This window comes from Coregonus lavaretus (assembly GCF_964263955.1).
Source record: "Coregonus lavaretus genome assembly, chromosome: 29".
Classification (NCBI taxonomy): Eukaryota; Metazoa; Chordata; class Actinopteri; order Salmoniformes; family Salmonidae; genus Coregonus; species Coregonus lavaretus.
Genome location: NC_140016.1, coordinates 19,777,976 through 19,799,092, shown reverse-complemented (window position 1 = coordinate 19,799,092; position 21,117 = coordinate 19,777,976). Strand labels below are relative to the sequence as shown.

The window sequence follows — 21,117 nt, the reverse complement described above, 5'->3', positions numbered from 1 at the left end:
AGTATCTCTGCATTCAAATTGCCATCGATAAAATGCAATTGTGTTCGTTGTCCGTAGCTTATGCCTGCCCATACCATAACCCCACCGCCACAATGGGGCACTCCGTTCACAACATGGACAAAAGCAAACCGCGTGCCATACACGTGGTCTGCGGGTTGTGACAGAGGCGGCTTATGGTAGAGAAATGAACATTCAATTCTCTGGCAACAGCTCTGGTGGTTATTCCTGCAGTCAGCATGCCAATTGCATGTTCCCTCAAAACTTGAGACATCTGTAGCATTGTGTTGCGTGACGAAACTGCACATTTTAGTGGCCTTTTACTTTCCTCAGCATAAGGTGCACCCGTGTAATGAGCATGCTGTTTAATCAGCTTCTTGATATGCCACACCTGTCAAGTGGATGGAATATCTTGGCAAAGGAGAAATGCTCACTGACGGATGTAAACAAATTTGTGCATAAAATTGGAGAGAAATAAGCTTTAGAACATTTTTTAGTCATTTTAGCAGACGCTCTTATCCAGAGCAACTTACAGTTAGTGCATACATTTACATTACATTTTAGTCATTTAGCATACATTTTCATACTGGCCCCCCGTGGGAAACGAACCCACAACCCTGGCGTTGCAAGCGCCATGCTCTACCAACTGAGCTACAGTGGACTATTCTGGGATATTTAATTTCAGCTCATGAAACATGGGACCAACACTTTACATGTTGCGTTTATATTTTGGTTCAGTGTATTTGGTGTGGATAGTAAGGATGATCGATTCTAGCCAATGGGGACCACCGCACTCAGGTTTTTGAAGTCTCGATCAACAGTGGTAAAAAAGGTAAGGAGAAAGTGGAATTCAGGAGATGAACACCATCACCCATTCTACACGTTTTATTAGTCACAAATATGTAAGAATCTATTTGCCCAGACATTGCTCAAGTTGGCCTATATATCCCTGTTCGAAGAGATACATGCCTAGATTGATGTCATTTTAGCCATTATATATACACTGTCAGTCTTTTCAAATGATCTGCTGCTTGTTTACTAGTGTCTACATTTGATTTACAGTGTTATATTACAAGTACTGCAGAATATGGTTTGCTTGCTTGCTCATCATACTCCTTCCTGTAAGATGCAAGTCATCTCTGAGCCTCATAGAAAGGATATTTAATATCTTTACAATAAGTGATTACTGATAAAACTTTGTGTTTCCCAGTATGGCAACATCATCTTCAACCATTTGCCCGTCTGTTTGTGGAGTCACTGGAGGTGTGTTCATTTCGTTTGAACTACAGGCTCCATGGTATGCTTTGCCTTGATTGCATTCGATTAGGAACCGGGCTGCCTCCCGGGCGTGAGGCAGGTGCCCCGTTCAAAGCCTACCGCGAAGTCTGCGCAAAACAAAAGTTACGTAATTAAGCACATGTAATAATTACTAAGATTCTGTGTTTCCCATGCAAAAGGTACCATGCTGCCTTGTTGACAAAATGACCAAGCAGCGTAGATTACAGTTCGATTTCAGAACGGCGCGCCTCCCTCCCCGCTTTCGCCCGATGACGTGCCGGGCATATGCCAGGTGCCCCGCGGCTCAGCATAATCGAATCTGCTTATTACACCTCAGTGACCGCGAGGTGTGGCTTGAAGCAATGAGTGACGTTTTTGAAGGGCATTGGCCATGCTGACCGCGTTCCACAACCCCTCCCCGTTTTTCAACGGGGTTGTTCAGTACAGCACCGTTTCCGTTCAATTGAACGTACCAGAACGTAAAAACGTACTAAATGCAGGCAGGGGAAAGCCTTGATAGATCGACAAGTCAATCATTATTGGGCAAGCCCTTTAAGGCACGCCTCTTTAGCATAGCTCGGCCAATCAGAGTGTCGGATTCATGAGGGAGTGCCCCATCCCCCACTAAACACAGCCCTGCCAGACAGTGGTTTAGGAAGTGAATGACGTCTCTGCATTTGCAGGCCGCGGACGCAGGGTTGGGTTTCTATTTTCACAGCCGAGATTCGGGGGGGAACAATAACATGGAGCCGGAGATGGAGGACAACACGTTGGAATTAATGGTAAGCTTTGGTGATTAGGTGCCCGGGGTTGCTATTGGGCCCGAAAAGGAGCCGTGGAGGCTTAAATCGAAGGCTAAACGGGGTACCAATCCGAACCGACGGTCAGGAGAGGTGGAGGAAAAATGAGGGGGAACTAGAAATAGAGGGAGGGCCTGAAAGAGCGATATTTTTCCTTGAGGATCCTGGTCCAGCGATTGACTAGGTCGTCGACACCTAGCTATCGTTGAAAGTGACAGGATAGTCCCTTATTTTTGCAGTAGCCAATTTGAATCAGTAACATGTAAAATAGTTGAAAGGTTACTGAAAGTCGTCAGCTGAAGAAAGCCAATATTTTTGGGGTAGCGTTTCACTGCAGTGACGCTGCGCCACTCGGCCCAGTGTCATAGTTAGCTAGCTAGCTAGCTAACTAGCTAGCCTGTTAGTTATGGACACAACGTACCTGACTAGCTATAGAAATGTAAATTAAAATCGTGTTAGCGCGCAGTCTTCATTGGTAGTTGATTAGCTAGCTGAACTAGCCACATGATCAGTCCAAAAGCCAATATATCATATTTCGGGAGGTTATAGCTGTTTGCCCAGAGTTCTAGCGTGCAAGTTTTCTAGTTGTTGGTCTGACATCATTTTTGATAGACATCTGCCTGTCAAAAGACTGGCAATTGGCTAACGTGAGAATACTACTACAGTGTTGGTAGCTAGCTAACGTTAGTAGCTGTAAACCGAGTTGATAGCTACAGTAAGCCAGATAATTACAGTAAAAGGGTCTGATCAAAAAGTAACCGATTTGGTTGCAGCCAGCACAACAGTTATCAGCCACAGTTGTTTGTTTTGGGAGAGAAAGTGAAATTCAACAGAACAAGACTGGCTCCTCACACCACAGCAAGGATAGCATTACCTTCACACTGAATGCAGGCAGGGGAAAGCCTTGAATGAATCTGTCAGGACTTGAGTTTTCCCATTTCCTATTTAGGTAAAAGTCACACCCCTCTCTTAAACACAACAACTTTAAAATTAGCCCTGCAAGTAAACTACATTGAACTTGAGCTAGGATACATTCCATGTTTCTGATCTATTTACCCTCAGGCCTTCCCAGTACCCAGATGTAGCCTTTCCCCAACCTAGACCATATTAGATGGTCCTATTATATGGCCTACTTTCACTGAATTGTCTGGCAATGTACACTCATGTTGGGTTTGTTCTAGATTGTTTTCTGTGTGTGTGTCTGTGCATTTTGTCCCTATGTAAATCACTAACCACTTCAATAGTGTGAGGATGGCAGAGCAGAGGGCGGGGCATGAACAAAAATCCAAGGGCTGAAAATGGACAAACATGCCCGTTGCCCCTCCCACTCCTCTTCCTATCCCCACCCACTTCATATGTAATAATGCTTTTGTGTGTCTGACTATGCCTTGTGTTTGAAAGTGTGTGTATGTGTTTTTACGCTCACTGTGCAAATGTGTGTGTAGTTCTAATACTGGTTTTTCCCCTCACTACCCCCCAACTCCTCTTCTCCTCAAAAACACTGGTTTGGTTACACATCTCTCTCTCTCTCTTCTCAACAACAATCTGTTCTTTACTCTTTCCTATTCTGTTTGGCCATCATTCTCTTCGCTCCTAATTTCTCCCACTCCTTTTGTCTATGTATTCTATCACTCTGTCTCCACCCCTCTTCCTCCTGCGGCTCTATCTATCCTCTAAACCTCATCTCCTTTCCTCCCCCCTTCATCTCCCTTGTTCCCTCATCTCTCTTTTCCTCTATCCTCGTCACCCTTTCTCTCCCGTCACCCTTTCTCTCCCTCCCTGTCTCGTTCCTATTTTCTCTCCTTTCATTCCTCTCTCTCTCTCTCTCACACAGAGCTCTGTGCCTCGCTCTCTCTGGCTGGGCTGCTCCTCGGTGGCAGAGAGTTTGTGTGCACTCAGGTGCCAGCAGAGCATCCCCTCCACCCGGGCTCACAACCAGGTTCTGCTACTCTCTCCTCTTAATTCTGACCTACCTACCTACCTACTGCCACACTCACCCCTCCCTCCTCCTCCTCCCTCAGCCCTTCTCACCCCCTAACACCACACCACCACATACTGTGTCTTGCATCCTCCCATGGCCCTTTTGCCTTCCTGCCTCTCGCTCCCCAAAAACCTTCTCTTCTCTTGGGCACCTCTCTGGCATCTTCTGCTCCAAGGTAGATCCAGCCCAGCTTCCAGGAGATTTTGGCTTAAGTTGATATGTAGCCTCTTAGACAACGGTTGGTCACTGCAGACGAGCACTACCTGAAAGATGCTTCCATGTTTCCTGGGTAAAAAAAAGCTGAAGTGACACAAAGAAAAAAATGCCATCAAAGAGCAAGTTTTTTTTTTGTTAACATTACACCATAAACTGAACATTGATGATAAGCCACTGTGAGCATAATAGGCTAACACATGAATCACAGGAACAGGGTTCTATCAAGCCTGGCCAAACCTAGCTAGTGCTGATCGAAGTGAAAGTTAAGCTTCCGGTAGCTAGGCTACGTCTCTCACTCCCTCGCTACTGTAAAGAGGAAGCGTTGCATGTTGTTTTAAAGAACCAAAAAATAGGCACAATTCTGTGGTTATTGCCCAAGTTCACGTGATAAAAGTTGTTTAGTTAATCTGAATCAGAATAGCAGAGTTGGAGCTGCTGCTGGCTGGGGGGACAATAAGGAGAGGCTACCAGAGCACGTTGCCTGGGGAGCAGTGCTAGGTTGCCTGGAGGTGTGTAGGACAGGTGGTGCTTTAGGACCCCCCCGCCCTGCCTGTTAAGCGGAGAGTGAGGCTCCATGGTATGCTTGCCTGGGTGTCACTGGCTGCCTGTCCTTATAGCCTAGGCTGCTCTCTCTACACAACCTGTCTATCTGTCTGTCTGCTTTGTACGGAACTGCTAGTGTCTGCATCAGCCTTGACCCCTGACCTTGTCTGTGTACCCGTCTGTCTGTCAACCCGTTTGTCTGTCCTGTTACTATTGGTCTAAAACAGTGGTCACCAACTGGTTGATCACGATCAACTGGTCGATCTCCTCCAATTCTGTAAAAAACCCAACAATAAAGACTTGCATTCCTATTATATAAAACATTTTTGTGCTGTACGGTTTAAGTTGTTATTCAGCACTGTCAGCACTTTGTTCTACACCTTTATAAGCCATAAAATGCGCGTTCTCCCTACTTCCACACGCTACAACCAGCACTGCAGCTGCAATCAATGAGTGTAGCAAAGTGTTCCGATAAGCTTGAGTTGATATTATTAGCAGCTTGTCTTTAATATTGAGGAATATTTCACTTTCTCTGGTCATAGGAGTAACAACATGAATTGGTACATGAGGCAGAAATAATGCAGTGTGACTTGAGTTTCGCCATCAGCTGGAAGACTGTGTCCCCTTTTCTCAGCGGAGGGAAGGAGGGCGGAGGGACGGTGAGGCGGGTGAGAGGCAGCCTCACTGCTGCTCCCTCCCTCCCCTCCGACTGACCATCAGATCCAGGCCATCAGTCCAGGAAAAAAATAAGAAGCAAATTATGCTCACTTAGCTGTGCCTCAAGTAATACAACAAATTATCTATTACCAGTGTGATCATATAACTACCTACATTTTAAAAAGAATGAGAAGAACAACATTGGCCAGGCCATTCAACCATAGCCAATATGCAGAGATAATGTATTGGGCCTATAGCCTACTGCACAAACCTCATTGCTACAGAACTGTTTTTAATTTGATTTGTTAATGTTGCATAGGCAAAACACATTTTAAACTTTTTTTTATGTTTAAGAACATCTGAGCGGTAGATCTCGGCTTGCATTTTGACTCAAAGTGATCTTGACAGAAAAGGTTGGTGACCACTGGTCTAAAATGATCCAGTGCATTATCAATATCAGTTTCATTTTTGCAAATGAGATAGAAGAGAGACGTGCTACTGTAGGCTATCTGAGGAAATACCTTCTATGGTTGTCTTCTACCGACATCCTTCTACCGACATCCATACACACCTGGACAGGGCTGTCAATAGTCTGACTGGTTCAGATGAAGTGTGTGTCAGGGACAAGGACATGTTACAAACCTGCGCTGTGTGTGTCTGAGCATTTTAATGGGATACAGGGAGAGCGTAAGCCGGTCTGGTCAAACCTCTAACAGTACTCCTCCCATCTCCCTCTCTTTCTCGCTCGCTCCCTCTCTTTCTCGCTCGCTCCCTCTCTTTCTCGCTCGCTCCCTCTCTTTCTCGCTCGCTCCCTCTCTTTCTCGCTCGCTCGCTCGCTCGCTCTCTTTCTCGCTCTCTTTCTCGCTCTCTCGCTCTCTTTCTCGCTCGCTCTTTCTCGCTCGCTCGCTCTCTTTCTCGCTCGCTCTCTTTCTCGCTCGCTCTCTTTCTCGCTCGCTCTCTTTCTCGCTCGCTCTCTTTCTCGCTCGCTCTCTTTCTCGCTCGCTCGCTCTTTCTCGCTCGCTCGCTCTCTTTCTCGCTCGCTCGCTCTCTTTCTCGCTCGCTCGCTCTCTTTCGCTTGCTCGCTCTCTTGCTCGCTCGCTCGCTCTCTTTCGCTCGCTCTCTTGCTCGCTCGCTCGCTCGCTCTCTTTCTCGCTCGCTCTTTCTCGCTCGCTCTTTCTTGCTCGCTCTTTCTCGCTCGCTCTTTCTCGCTCCCTCTCTTTCTCGCTCGCTCTCTTTCTCTCTCGCTCGCTCGCTCTTTCTCTCTCGCTCGCTCGCTCTTTTTCTCTCTCGCTCACTTTCTCGCTCGCTCGCTCTTTCTCGCTCGCTCTTTCTCTTTCGCTCTTGCTCTCTCTCGCTCGCTCTTTTGCTCTCTCTCGCTCGCTCTTTTGCTCTCTCTCGCTCGCTCTTTTGCTCTCTCTCGCTCGCTCTTTTGCTCTCGCTCGCTCTTTTGCTCTCGCTCGCTCTTTTGCTCTCGCTCGCTCTTGCTCTTTCTCGTTCGCTCTTGCTCTTTCTCTCTCTCGCTCGCTCTTTCTCTCGCTCGCTCTTTCTCTCTCGCTCGCTCTTTCTCTCTCGCTCGCTCTTTCTCTCTCGCTCGCTCGCTCTTTCTCTCTCTCGCTCGCTCTTTCTCTCTCTCGCTCGCTCTTTCTCGCTCGCTCGCTCGCTTTTTCTCTCTCGCTCTCTCGCTCTTTCTCTCTCGCTCTCGCTCGATCGCTCTTTTGCTCTCTCTCACTCGCTCTTTCTCTCTCTCGCTCTCTCTCGCTCTTTCTCGCTCTTTCTCGCTCTCTCTCGCTCTTTCTCGCTCTCTCTCGCTCGCTTGCTCTATTTCTCGCTCGCTCGCTCTCTTGCTCTCTTTCTCGCTCGCTCGCTCTTTTTCTCTCTCGCTCGCTCTTTTTCTCTCTCGCTCGCTCTTTTTCTCTCTCGCTCGCTCACTTTCTCGCTCGCTCGCTCACTTTCTCGCTCGCTCTCTCTTTCTCGCTCGCTCGCTCTCTTTCTCTCTCGCTCGCTCGCTCTTTCTCGCTCGCTCTTTTGCTCTCTCTCGCTCGCTCTTTTGCTCTCTCTCGCTCGCTCTTTCTCTCTCTTGCTTTTTCTCTCTCTTGCTCTTTCTCTCTCGCTCTTTCTTTCTCTCTCGCTCGCTCTTTCTCTCGCTCTCTCGCTCTTTCTATCTCTCTCTCGCTCTTTCTCTCTCGCTCGCTCTTTCTCTCTCGCTCTCGCTCGATCGCTCTTTCTCTCTCTCGCTCTTTCTCGCTCTCGCTCGCTCGCTCTCTTTCTCGCTCTCTCTCCCTCCTTCCCCTTCTCTGTCTGTGTTGGAAAGTTGGGTACTACCAGATGATGGTTTCGTTACTGTAGGGTTTGTCTAGCAGCCAGTGACAACCACATGCTCCTGTTTAATTTCCTGTCCAGACTGCACATCACAGGCAGAGGAGATGGAGATCTGCTTTTTTACGTTGCCGTGTGTGTGAGATTGTACGCTGTACATTCATGTGTTACTTTACCTTTTAATTCACTCTAATCAGTCATGTTGTCTCTCCATACAGAACACAACAGTCATGTTGTTGTCTCTCCATACAGGACACATCAGTCATGTTCTTGTCTCTCCATTCAGAACACATCAGTCATGTTCTTGTCTCTCCATACAGAACACATCAGTCATGTTCTTGTCTCTCCATTCAGAACACATCAGGCATGTTCTTGTCTCTCCATACAGAACACATCAGTCATGTTCTTGTCTCTCCATACAGAACACATCAGTCATGTTCTTGTCTCTCCATACAGAACACATCAGTCATGTTCTTGTCTCTCCATTCAGAACACATCAGTCATGTTGTTGTTGTTGTCTCTCCATTCAGAACACATCAGTCATGTTCTTGTCTCTCCATACAGAACACATCAGTCATGTTGTTGTTGTTGTCTCTCCATTCAGAACACATCAGTCATGTTGTTGTCTCTCCATTCAGAACACATCAGTCATGTTCTTGTCTCTCCATACAGGACACTTCAGTCATGTTCTTGTCTCTCCATACAGAACACATCAGTCATGGAGTCACAGAACCACGTAGACGACCTCTCCCCAAAGAAAACCACAATTCTCACCAAGGTGTGTGTGTAGGTGGATTATGAGTGTTTGTGTAATGTGTATTAGAGATATTAAATCATATAATGTATCAATCGTCCTTAAAAAAGCACTTAAGTTATGACAATGGGAAATTAGATTTCAGTGGGAAAGGAACTCGTAGTGAAGTGTGTGTTTATGGATGTGTGTGTGTGTGTGTTAGGGATGTGCATCTTTCCCATTCAAGACGATTCTATACATATTTACATACATGGGCTATGATACAGGAGCGATACGTTTTAGTTTGAAAGTTTATGCATTTGTTGCATTAACATTCATTTTAAATTCGAATCTGCTGTTGATAGAGCGCATGAGCTGGGCCTTTGAGCTGGATCTGTCAGAGCTGACATCTGTTTGTTGTGTGTATGTATGTAAATGATGTACAGTGGGGAAAAAAAGTATTTAGTCAGCCACCAATTGTGCAAGTTCTCCCACTTAAAAAGATGAGAGAGGCCTGTAATTTTCATCATAGGTACACGTCAACTATTACAGACAAAATGAGAAATTCTCCAGAAAATCACATTGTAGGATTTTTAATGATTTTATTTGCAAATGATGGTGGAAAATAAGTATTTGGTCAATAACAAAAGTTTCTCAATACTTTGTTATATACCCTTTGTTGGCAATGACACAGGTCAAACGTTTTCTGTAAGTCTTCAAGGTTTTCACACACTGTTGCTGGTATTTTGGCCCATTCCTCCATGCAGATCTCCTCTAGAGCAGTGATGTTTTGGGGCTGTCGCTGGGCAACACGGACTTTCAACTCCCTCCAAAGATTTTCTATGGGGTTGAGATCTGGAGACTGGCTAGGCCACTCCAGGACCTTGAAATGCTTCTTACGAAGCCACTCCTTCGTTGCCCGGGCAGTGTGTTTGGGATCATTGTCATGCTGAAAGACCCAGCCACGTTTCATCTTCAATGCCCTTGCTGATGGAAGGAGGTTTTCACTCAAAATCTCACGATACATGGCCCCATTCATTCTTTCCTTTACACGGATCAGTCGTCCTGGTCCCTTTGCAGAAAAACAGCCCCAAAGCATAATGTTTCCACCCCCATGCTTCACAGTAGGTATGGTGTTCTTTGGATGCAACTCAGCATTCTTTGTCCTCCAAACACGACGAGTTGAGTTTTTACCAAAAAGTTCTATTTTGGTTTCATCTGACCATATGACATTCTCCCAATCCTCTTCTGGATCATCCAAATGCACTCTAGCAAACTTCAGACGGGCCTGGACATGTACTGGCTTAAGCAGGGGGACCCGTCTGGCACTGCAGGATTTGAGTCCCTGGCGGCGTAGTGTGTTACTGATGGTAGGCTTTGTTACTTTGGTCCCAGCTCTCTGCAGGTCATTCACTAGGTCCCCCCGTGTGGTTCTGGGATTTTTGCTCACCGTTCTTGTGATCATTTTGACCCCACGGGGTGAGATCTTGCATGGAGACCCAGATCGAGGGAGATTATCAGTGGTCTTGTATGTCTTCCATTTCCTAATAATTGCTCCCACAGTTGATTTTCTTCAAACCAAGCTGCTTACCTATTGCAGATTCAGTCTTCCCAGCCTGGTGCAGGTCTACAATTTTGTTTCTGGTGTCCTTTGACAGCTCTTTGGTCTTGGCCATAGTGGAGTTTGGAGTGTGACTGTTTGAGGTTGTGGACAGGTGTCTTTTATACTGATAACAAGTTCAAACAGGTGCCATTAATACAGGTAACGAGTGGAGGACAGAGGAGCCTCTTAAAGAAGAAGTTACAGGTCTGTGAGAGCCAGAAATCTTGCTTGTTTGTAGGTGACCAAATACTTATTTTCCACCATAATTAGCAAATAAATTCATTAAAAATCCTACGTGATTTTCTGGATTTTTTTCTTCTCAATTTGTCTGTCATAGTTGATGTGTACCTATGATGAAAATTACAGGCCTCTCTCATCTTTTTAAGTGGGAGAACTTGCACAATTGGTGGCTGACTAAATACTTTTTTCCCCCACTGTATGTCTATGGTGTATGTACACTATATATACAAAAGTATTTGGACACCTTAAAATGAGTATATTCGGCTATTTCAGCCACACCCATTGCTGACAGGTGTATAAAATCGAGCACACAGACATGCAATCTCCATAGACAAACATTGGCAGTGGAATGGCCTTACTGAAGAGCTCAGTGACTTTCAACGTGGCACTGTCACCACTTATCCAACAAGTCAGTTCGTCATATTTCTGCCCTGCTAGCGCTGCCCCGGTCAACTGTAAGTGCTGTTATTGTGAAGTGGAAACATCTAGGAGCAACAACGTCTCAGCAGCTAAGTGGTAGGCCACACAAGCTCACAGAACGGGACCGCCGAGTGCTGATGCTCGTAGCGCGTAAATAGTGTCTGTCCTCTGTTGCAACTTTCACTACCGAGTTCCAAACTCTCTCTGGAAGCAATATCAGCACAATAACAGTTTGTCGGGAGCTTCATGAAATGGGTTTCCATGGCCAAGCAGCTGCACACAAGCCTGGAGTGATGTAAAGCTCGCTGCCATTGGACTCTGGAGCAGTGGAAACACGTTCTCTGGAATAATGAATCACGCTTCACCATCTGGCAGTCCGACGGACGGATCTGGGTTTGGCAGATGCCTGGAGAACGCTACCTGCCCCAATGCATAGTGCCAACTGTAAAGTTTGGTGGATGAGGAATAATGTTCTGGAGCTGTTTTTCATTGTTCGGGCTAGGCCCCTTAGTTTCAGTGAAGGGAAATCTTAACGCTACAGCATACAATGACATTCTAGACGATTTGGGGGAAGGCCCTTTCCTGTTTCAGAGCAGACTGACGACCTCTGCCTGAGAGAGAGAGAAATTGTAGTGACTAAAGGGTATTGATGGGGAATAACATCTGTAATGTTCTTGTTCTTATGTCTGCGTGTATGTGTGCCCGTGCACAAAGCGAGGTCCATACAGAAATTGTTTGTCGAGATCGTTGTGGAAGAACTTGACTGGCCTACACAGAGCCCTGACCTCAACCCAATCGAACACCTTTGGGATGAATAGGAACGCCGACTGTGAGCCAGGCCTAATCGCCCAACATCAGTGCCCGACCTCACTAATGCTCTTGTGGCTGAATGGAAGCAAGTCCCTGCAGCAATGTTCCAACATCTAGTGGAAAGCCTTCCCAGAAGAGTGGAAGCTGTTCTAGCAGCAAAGGGGGGACCAACTTCATATTAATGCCCATGATTTTGGAATGAGTTGATCGACGAGCAGGTGTTCACGTACTTTTGTGTGTCTATGGCGTATACCCCTCAAACGCAACTCTGGCCCTCAAAGCTGGTTCCACTGCGTTTAAAAATTTTTTTTCCCCTCTAATCAGGGACTGATTTAGACTTGGGACACCAGGTGGGTGTAATTAATTATCAGGTAGAACATAAAACATTTACATTTTAGTCATTTAGCAGACGCTCTAATCCAGAGCGATTTACAGTTAGTGAGTGCATACATTATTATATTTTTATTTTTCATACTGGCCCCCCGTGGGAATCGAACCCACAACCCTGGTGTTGCAAACGCCATGCTCTATCAACTGAGCTACATCCCTGCCGGCCATTCCCTCCCCTACCCTGGACGACGCTGGGCCAATTAAAACCAGCAGCCTCTGGACCTCCTAGGTTAAGAGTTGAATACCCCTGCTGTGAACTATTTAGGCACCTGATCAGAGCCATAAGGGAGACTAGGAATCTACCACACCACTATCAGATTAGAGCCATAAGGGAGACTAGGAATCTACCACACCACTACCAGATTAGAGCCATAAGGGAGACTAGGCATCTACCACCCCACTACCACTATCAGATTAGAGCCATAAGGGAGATTTAGGCATCTACCACCCCACTACCACTATCAGATTAGAGCCATAAGGGAGATTTAGGCATCTACCACCCCACTACCACTATCAGATTAGAGCCATAAGGGAGACTAGGCATCTACCACACCACTATCAGATTAGAGCCATAAGAGAGACTAGGCATCTACCACCCCACTACCACTATCAGATTAGAGCCATAAGGGAGACTAGGCATCTACCACCCCACTATCAGATTAGAGCCATAAAAGAGACTAGGCATCTACCACCCCACTACCACTATCAGATTAGAGCCATAAGGGAGACTAGGCATCTACCACCCCACTATCAGATTAGAGCCATAAAAGAGACTAGGCATCTATCACACCACTACCACTATCAGATTAGAGCCATAAGGGAGACTAGGCATCTACCACACCACTATCAGATTAGAGCCATAAAGGAGACTAGGCATCTACCACCCCACTATCAGATTAGAGCCATAAGGGAATCTACCACCCCACTACCACTATCAGATTAGAGCCATAAAGGAGACTAGGCATCTACCACACCACTATCAGATTAGAGCCATAAAGGAGACTAGGCATCTACCACCCCACTATCAGATTAGAGCCATAAGGGAGACTAGGCATCTACCACCCCACTATCAGATTAGAGCCATAAGGGAATCTACCACCCCACTACCACTATCAGATTAGAGCCATAAAGGAGACTAGGCATCTACCACACCACTATCAGATTAGAGCCATAAGGGAGACTAGGCATCTACCACCCCACTACCACTATCAGATTAGAGCCATAAGAGAGACTAGGCATCTACCACACCACTATCAGATTAGAGCCATAAGGGAGACTAGGCATCTACCACCCCACTATCAGATTAGAGCCATAAGGAGACTAGGCATCTACCACCCCACTACCACTATCAGATTAGTGGGGGCGGGGGGGCAATGTAGCCAATGTTTTTTGTCCCCCCACTTTGGTTCTGAAATCATTTCATCCACAAATTAACTTGTCATTTGTGCAGATTAAGTGTTTGAGCTAGTAATGTTTCAATATTTAGATGTTTTTAGTGAGCTTCTTTTCTCCTCCTGCTTTGGCCATGCAGTGCGCCTCACAAAGTGATTTCTGTCCTCGTTAGGAAATGATCAACTTTACCCTGTATATCTAAAAATGACCATATACACTGATTGTTTAAAGCGCAACCAAAACTATTGCTGATGGTGAACCTGAACAATCAAAATAAAATCTATTGTAAGCCCGGTTCAGCAGGTATATCCAGATGACTCTGGTAGCTTACTTTTATTCCGGTAAAACACCATTTTCAACAGGCATAGATGACAATAACCTAGCAAATTCCATAGGATGTCACTCAACTAATGAAGCCTAATAGCGCGCAAGCCATTTTAGCATTTGAATGCTGAAGGCGCTGCGCAGATGTACAAGATCAGGACTAGGTCGCCTACCTCGCGAATCTGGGCACAGTGTGCAGTTTGACTAGGCTACTGATATTGCCTGGGGTTGTTCGGCGTGCAAAATGACTGTCAACAGTTACATGCAGTTTGACGCTGAAGGAGAGGACGCATCATTTTTCACAAAAGATGAGCGGTATTTTCGGAAGGTAGAAAGAAAGTAATATGAGCAACAACAAAAAATGTGAACTAGCAATTTCTAAAGTTTGAATAGATTTTCTGACCAATGCATGCTACATTAGGGTTGGTTTGGGGTCCGCGGACCAATGCACTTGTTTCTTAAATATTTGAATCGGGGACTGATTCGTATCGGTGAATCATTACATCCCGTGTGCGTCAGTAACCCCTCTGTCCTTTCCCTGTCAGCTTAGTAACGGTCCTGTAATGACAGGCTCTCGTAAGCGTCCGTCAGAGGGGAACTGTGACAAGGAGAAGGAGCAGTGCATCGCCCTGTTTGACCAGTGGTCTGAGACTGTCCAGGTGGAGTTTGTAGAACACCTCATCTCCCGTATGTGTCACTACCAACACGGCCACATCAACTCCTACCTCAAACCCATGCTCCAACGTGACTTCATCACAGCGCTGCCAGGTAACACACACACACACACACACACACTTTCAGACTCTCGAACACACTCCACACACTCATTTGAATGCTTACACACACACACACACCACTCAGACTTCTGAACTCTCCCATATTCACACACTCATCCACACACACACTCCTTTCTTTCTCTCTCTTTCTCTCTTTCTAGCCCAGGGTCTGGACCACATAGCAGAGAACATCCTGTCGTTCCTGGATGCGCAGTCTCTGTGCTCGGCAGAGCTGGTGTGTAAGGAGTGGCAGAGGGTGATCTCAGAGGGTATGCTCTGGAAGAAACTCATAGAACGCATGGTGCGCACAGACCCCCTCTGGAAAGGCCTGTCAGAGAGGCACCAGTGGTGAGCACACACACACACACTGAAACAATTACACCAGACTTCTTTGAATTCTGAAACTTGAGTTCTCATTGGCTTGTTTTTCTGTCCGTCATCTCAGGGAGAAGTATCTGTTCAAGAACCGAACGACAGAAGTCCCGCCCAACTCCTACTACCACTCCCTCTACCCCAAGATCATCCAGGACATAGAGGTAAGACTGTAGCTCTGTCCACAAACAACCCCTAGCCCTTTTTGGTTTCACAGGGCTCTGGTGTAAAGTAGGACAATCTATAGGGAATAGGGAATGCCATTTGGGAAGCATGTTGTGTACCTATAGACGTTGATGAAAAGGCTTATTAATCTTGATGGAGAAGAGATCTATTTTCCTCTCTCACCTAATCTTGTTGTTCTCCCCATCAGTCTTGATCTCTTGTTTTTCCTCGCTCACATATCCACTCCTCTTTCTCTCTGTTCTCTCTGTTCTATACCTGCCCTGTTGTCTTCTTGTGTATCCCCTCTCCTCTCTCTTCTGCCCACTACCTGTGAACCCCCCTCCCTGGTCTCCTCTACTCTACCCCCCCCTCCCTGGTCTCCTCTACTCTACCGCCCCCTCCCCTGGTCTCCTCCCTTCCACCCCCTTCTCTCTCCTCCCCTCCACCCCCTCTCGCTCTCCTCTCTTCCCCTTCTATCTACTCTCTCTCCTCCTTTTCCCTCTCTCTCTGTAGACTATTGAGGCTAACTGGCGGTGTGGCAGACACAACCTGCAGAGGATCCAGTGTCGGTCAGAGAACAGTAAAGGTGTCTATTGCCTCCAGTACGACGACGATAAGATCATCAGTGGCCTTAGAGACAACTCCATAAAGGTGTGTGTGTGTGTGTGTGTGTGTACCTGTCTTTTTGACGGGACAAGATGGATGAATCATCATGTACAGACAGTATTACCGACAATACCTTTTTGAAGTGAAACAGCAGCTTGTCTCTCTCGGAGAACAGACATTAATTAAAGGATGAAAGGAGTAATTTTCCCACTCTTTGTGTGTTCCACTCATCTGTCTGTCCTGGAGGGAGAAAGGGAGGGGGTGAGGATTTGTCTTGTTATTGGTTTAGAGGGGGAGACTGTCTGACTGAGGTACCCAGGAAAGGGCTAGCCTGCCCAGCTCCAGAGCTCTAGTGCACAGAGATCCCACCACACTGCAGGGAAATGGGGCATGAACAATACTCTGAGACCAGCTCATTCTTACCCTGACCCAAATCTCCTGCTCACTTTCTCTCTGTCCCTCTCTGTGTGTATAGATCTGGGACAAGCAGTCTCTGGAGTGTCTGAAGATTCTGACAGGTCATACAGGCTCAGTGTTGTGTCTGCAGTATGACGAAAGGGTCATAGTCACTGGCTCCTCCGACTCCACTGTCAGGTATGACACGGCCGTCATCATACACACACTTGGGGTTCGTCCAAATGGCACCCTATTCACTCTGTAGTGCACTAGTTTTGACCAGGATCCATAGGACTGGTCAAAAGTAGTGCACTACAGTATATAGGGAATACTGTGCCATTTGGGACACCTATACGGTACCTCCACACATATCTAACTACGATATGACTTCTTCATGATTAGGTCCATAGAAATACATATAGAATCCCTAGAATGGACATTGGCATCCTAGAAACGTGACTAAAAAGCTTCCTTGGTCAGGATAGCCAACCATGTCGGTTTGCATCAGTCTCCACATCTCTCTGCTTCACCCCATTCCCCCCCACAGCCATCTGTGATCTGTCTTCAATCACTGTGTCCCCCAAATGGCACCTTATTCCCTATGAAGTGCACTGCTTTTGACCAGGGCCCATAGGGATCTGGTCAAAAGCAATGAACTACTTAGGGAATAGTGTACCATTTGGGACGCAATCACAGTCTGCTTCACTGTTAGTTCCGACTGTCACACTAGCCTGCCCTCCGAGTAGCCGAACATGGAGAGCCTTTAGCAGTGGCACTCTGCCTTGAGATTTATCTGGGAGATATCTGTCTATATATGAAACCTTCCTCCACATGTATTTATAGCTAGTGTGCTGCCCAGCCATCTCTCTCTTAGATACAGTAGCTATATCCACCATCTGTGAATGCCAGTCTCTCTACCACACTTAATACAGTCTGTGCTTCACTCTATCGTCTGGAGCCACACACACACACCGATTGTTGGCGTTGCCTGAAGAGATTGATATTTCAATTATATCGTCAACATTTCTCACCCTTCAGTATAGGTCTAACTAACTGTTAGATTTCCTATCTTTGACACAGTGTACAATTTGGACAGACTGTTGAGTGATTGTCAATATGGTTAGCTAACATTTTGCCTGCTGCACACAAGCTCAACCTTCACACACTCATTACTTCACTATCCAAGGAAAATGTGACTTCACTTCCTTAGCAACGGCTTGACGGGCACTTGTTTGTGGCTTTGAGTGTCAGCTTTTCCAGTGTGTGTTTGATCCTCTCTCCCTGCCCAACAGTGGAACTCAATAAAAACGTTGTTAACGGCTGGTCCCGTGTGTGTGTGTTGACTGGGACTCTGCCCAGTGTATCAGTCTGTTTGCAGTGCTTTCACTAATAAGTCTCTTTCACTCACGCTCTCGTTTTCTTTGTTTTTACAACTTTCCCTCTTTTTCCCCCTCTCCCTATCATACCCTGTCTCTCCACCCCTCTTTTCCCTCTCGCTCCTGTCTTTCTCTCTCCCCCTTCCTTCTCTCTCCCCCTCGCTCCTGTCTTTCTCTCTCCCCCTTCCTTCTCTCTCCCCCTCGCTCCTGTCTTTCTCTCTCCCCCTTCCTTCTCTCACTCCTGTCTTTCTCTCTCCCCCTTCCTTCTCTCTCCCCCTTCCTTCTCTCTCGCTCTCTCTTGCTCCCCCCCCCGCAGGGTGTGGGACGTGACGTCAGGTGAAGTATTGAACACTCTGATCCATCACAACGAGGCGGTGCTCCACCTGCGCTTCTGTAACGGTCTGATGGTGACGTGTTCTAAGGACCGCTCCATCGCCGTGTGGGACATGGCCTCGCCCACCGACATCAGCCTCCGGCGGGTCCTCGTGGGGCACCGCGCCGCCGTCAACGTGGTCGACTTCGACGACAAATACATTGTGTCGGCGTCGGGAGACCGCACCATTAAGGTGAAAGGGGCGTGTGTAGATAGATCTTGGGATATAGAATGTGGGGCTTATGTGTGTGCACATGAGTATGTGATGTCTCTACAGTAGTGGATATTGGAGTTGTTTCATGTTCATATTGATGTGGGGCATCATATGAGTGTCTCTCCATCTCTGCTGCCCCCTGTAGGTGTGGAGCACCAGTACGTGTGAGTTTGTACGCACGCTAAACGGACATAAGCGAGGCATCGCCTGCCTGCAGTACAGAGACAGACTGGTGGTCAGCGGCTCCTCTGATAATACCATACGGTAGGAGAGTGTGCGTTTTCTAGTTTCACTAGGTTTAATCGGCGTGGTGGGATGTGTGTCTGTTGGTCATGACACAGGGTTCCCCCAAGGTGCTTAAATTAAAGTACTGGAATACCTTGAAAATCAAGTTGGTACATAAAGTACTTGAATTAAAATGAGAAGAACAGACAATGATCAAATGTTTATGAAAAATATTAGAAAAATATGTTGTTCTTGTGAATACATTTCCAGGCAGACTACAGAGTTATATTTCCTCACGCGTTTCGTGCTGTGGTTGCCAGGCGAGTTTGCTCATTCCACCCACACTGCCACTCAGCCAGGCAGGTACAGAACTGATTAAGCGCTGCCAAACGTCACATCGACAGCTAAAATGCCGGGCAAATGTAGATTCAATCCTACCTTTTGTGCGTATGGAAAATGTCTAGGATCTTTTATTTCACTTTACATGTTGCGTTTTTATATTTTTGTTCAGTATAGTTTACCCACCTTTTTACCACTACATCACTGGACTCAACCAACCCACACTGTGTAAGGTGCCAAATATGTGTCAGACATTGACATTGTGAGCATGGGTGAATCGGCCCTGAAGAGCCACATGAAGGGGGATCCCTGAAGCTGCATCCTGCGTTGTCGCCAGTTCTACATTGTGATTTTTTTTCTCTGCAACAACCTCCAGAGCTTTTTTGCCAATAGCCTCAAACACGGGGCGCCCGCGATATTCTGCTTTATCAAGCGCCAGCCGTGCTCCTGCCACTCACACAGATATTAGTGCTTGAAAAAGTACTTGAAAGTCCTTGAATTTGACTTGCCACTGTCTGTATGAACCCTAATGAGATACAATGTGTGTGTGTTAATGTATGGTCTCCAGGTTATGGGATATTGAGTGTGGAGCGTGTTTGCGAGTGTTGGAGGGTCATGAGGAACTGGTCCGCTGCATTCGCTTCGACAACAAGAGGATTGTCAGTGGTGCCTACGACGGGTGAGACACACAGTAAAACAGTTTACGGATTGATCGTTGTCTTCTTCCAACAAACACACACTGTTGTTCTGACCTTGTCTCCTCTCACTGCAGTAAGATAAAGGTGTGGGACCTGCAAGCTGCTCTGGACCCACGAGCCCCAGCCAGCACCTTGTGCCTGCGCACACTGGTGGTGAGTTTCTTTGTGTGTGTGACTCCGTCAAGGTGTTTGAGTGTTTTAATGTGTCTCTGGTCTGTTGTTGGCAGTGACCTTACGTGGTTGTCATGGTAATGTTTTTTTGTTTTTTTCAGGAGCACTCGGGACGTGTGTTCCGGCTGCAGTTTGACGAGTTCCAGATCATCAGCAGTTCCCATGACGACACCATCCTCATCTGGGACTTCCTGAATGTGTCGACCAATGGACAGTCAGAGGGCCGGTCCCCCTCACGGACCTACACCTACATCTCCAGATAGCAGGTAATACAAACACACACACACACACACACTGGCTGAAACTCTGGCTTGTAGTTGCTGACCTGTCTCTGTCCTGCAGGTGGCGCCATCCACTGCAGTGAGTCCTGGAGGAGCTGAGATCTGATTGGCTGATGGAGAGTGTGTTGCAGAGAGGAGCTCAACTCGTTGTGTTCTTCCTCATCCTTTTGTCCATACCCCCGTTCTGACAAGGACTCTCCCACCACACCCCTGAAACACACACACACCTGCACGTTCATATTCTCCCCAATCTACAGTAACTCACAACAGTGGACAAGACATATCTTACTCCTTACCTTAGCAAATCCCTTCCCTTAAGAAGTCCTACCGTAAGCTCTATTTCTTCAGTTCTCACCCCCCAACCCAACCCAACCCTGCCTAGACACACGGATGGACAGAGAATGACCTTGGCGCTGCAGAGTGGGAGAGAGAGACTCTTGAACTCAGCTCTGAGAGATGGATGAGAGATGGAGTGAGTAAAGGAGGGAGGAATAAAGAGCTCTCCCTCTCACTCCTCCATCTTTCCTTGTTCCTTCTCTTCTTCTGCCTGGAATGAACAGTTGTTCGGCTCACACACTCAAGTGTTTGTGTGTGTGTGTGGAGACTTGGGGAAATCCGGCATTGAGGAAGAGGAGACTGGGCTTGTCGCCATGGAAACAGACGTGCATGTTGAGGTTGCCGGGGATACAGCGTCCTGGCAACACTCCTTTTTTCTTTTCATTTTGACTCCTCTTACATTCTTACTGTGTTTTTTATTGTTTTGTAATTTTATTTGACAAATCGTTTCGTTCTTACTAAAATCATACTAAGCATTGTAGTTCTCTTTCTTTCTCGCTCTCTCTCATTCTCTTTTCTCACTCATTTCCTCTCCATCTCTCTTTGATCATCTGTGCTTGCTTTAGTTATGAGAGAAGCTGGAACTCTGGGCTCAGTTTAGCTGTAAACTGAGTTGTCTTGTCCCAAAAAAATTGTTGTATATTAAAATGATTTTTTAAAAAGAAAATATGACATTGTGAATAAAGTACTTGGTAGTGGTGGGGTGTTGAGCCAACGTGTGTGCGGGCGCTACATCACAGTGCCCTGATGTGTTAGTCTGTGTCTTAATGACCATTTCAACTTCATTGCAAATAGTTATGGTGAATGTCTGCTCTTCTAAACTTTGCCACCAGGTGGCGCTCTAATCCTAGTTTATCACAGCCTGTCATGGTGATACACTAGTCATAACCATGTAGTTACTCTGCTTATAATCCATTACAACTGGTTCTAACACACTACCCACTCTTATGAACAGGAGAAAGAACCCTGTAGGAAAAGTATGACATTTTCTTTATCAAGAATGTGATTTTCCTTAGCAACAGTACTGGAGATGGGAGTACAGCTTTGATAGATGTGGAACCTGCAGTGGCTGCTGGGATAATTATCTTG

General features: G+C 46.6%; 1 protein-coding gene across 3 annotated transcripts; it reads left to right on the top strand.

Annotated features, from left to right (window-relative positions):
• Positions 1–1,919: 1,919 nt before the first annotated feature.
• Positions 1,920–20,726, top strand: LOC311105158 (F-box and WD repeat domain-containing 11-A-like). 3 transcript variants are annotated; one of them, XM_084147206.1, is made up of 14 exons: positions 1,929–2,057; positions 3,910–4,014; positions 8,495–8,566; positions 14,246–14,468; positions 14,638–14,824; positions 14,922–15,012; positions 15,527–15,664; positions 16,095–16,213; positions 17,708–17,957; positions 18,124–18,242; positions 19,111–19,221; positions 19,315–19,393; positions 19,513–19,677; positions 19,754–20,726. In XM_084147206.1, exons 1-13 carry the CDS (start codon positions 1,938–1,940, stop codon positions 19,672–19,674), a joined length of 1,776 nt encoding a protein of 591 aa, XP_084003332.1. In that variant the 5' UTR covers positions 1,929–1,937; the 3' UTR covers positions 19,675–19,677; positions 19,754–20,726. The 3 variants fall into 3 exon arrangements, with proteins under 3 accessions (XP_084003330.1, XP_084003332.1, XP_084003331.1); XM_084147204.1 differs by lacking the exon at positions 3,910–4,014 and having other exon boundaries at positions 1,920–2,057; XM_084147205.1 differs by lacking the exons at positions 3,910–4,014; positions 8,495–8,566 and having other exon boundaries at positions 1,930–2,057.
• Positions 20,727–21,117: the final 391 nt, after the last annotated feature.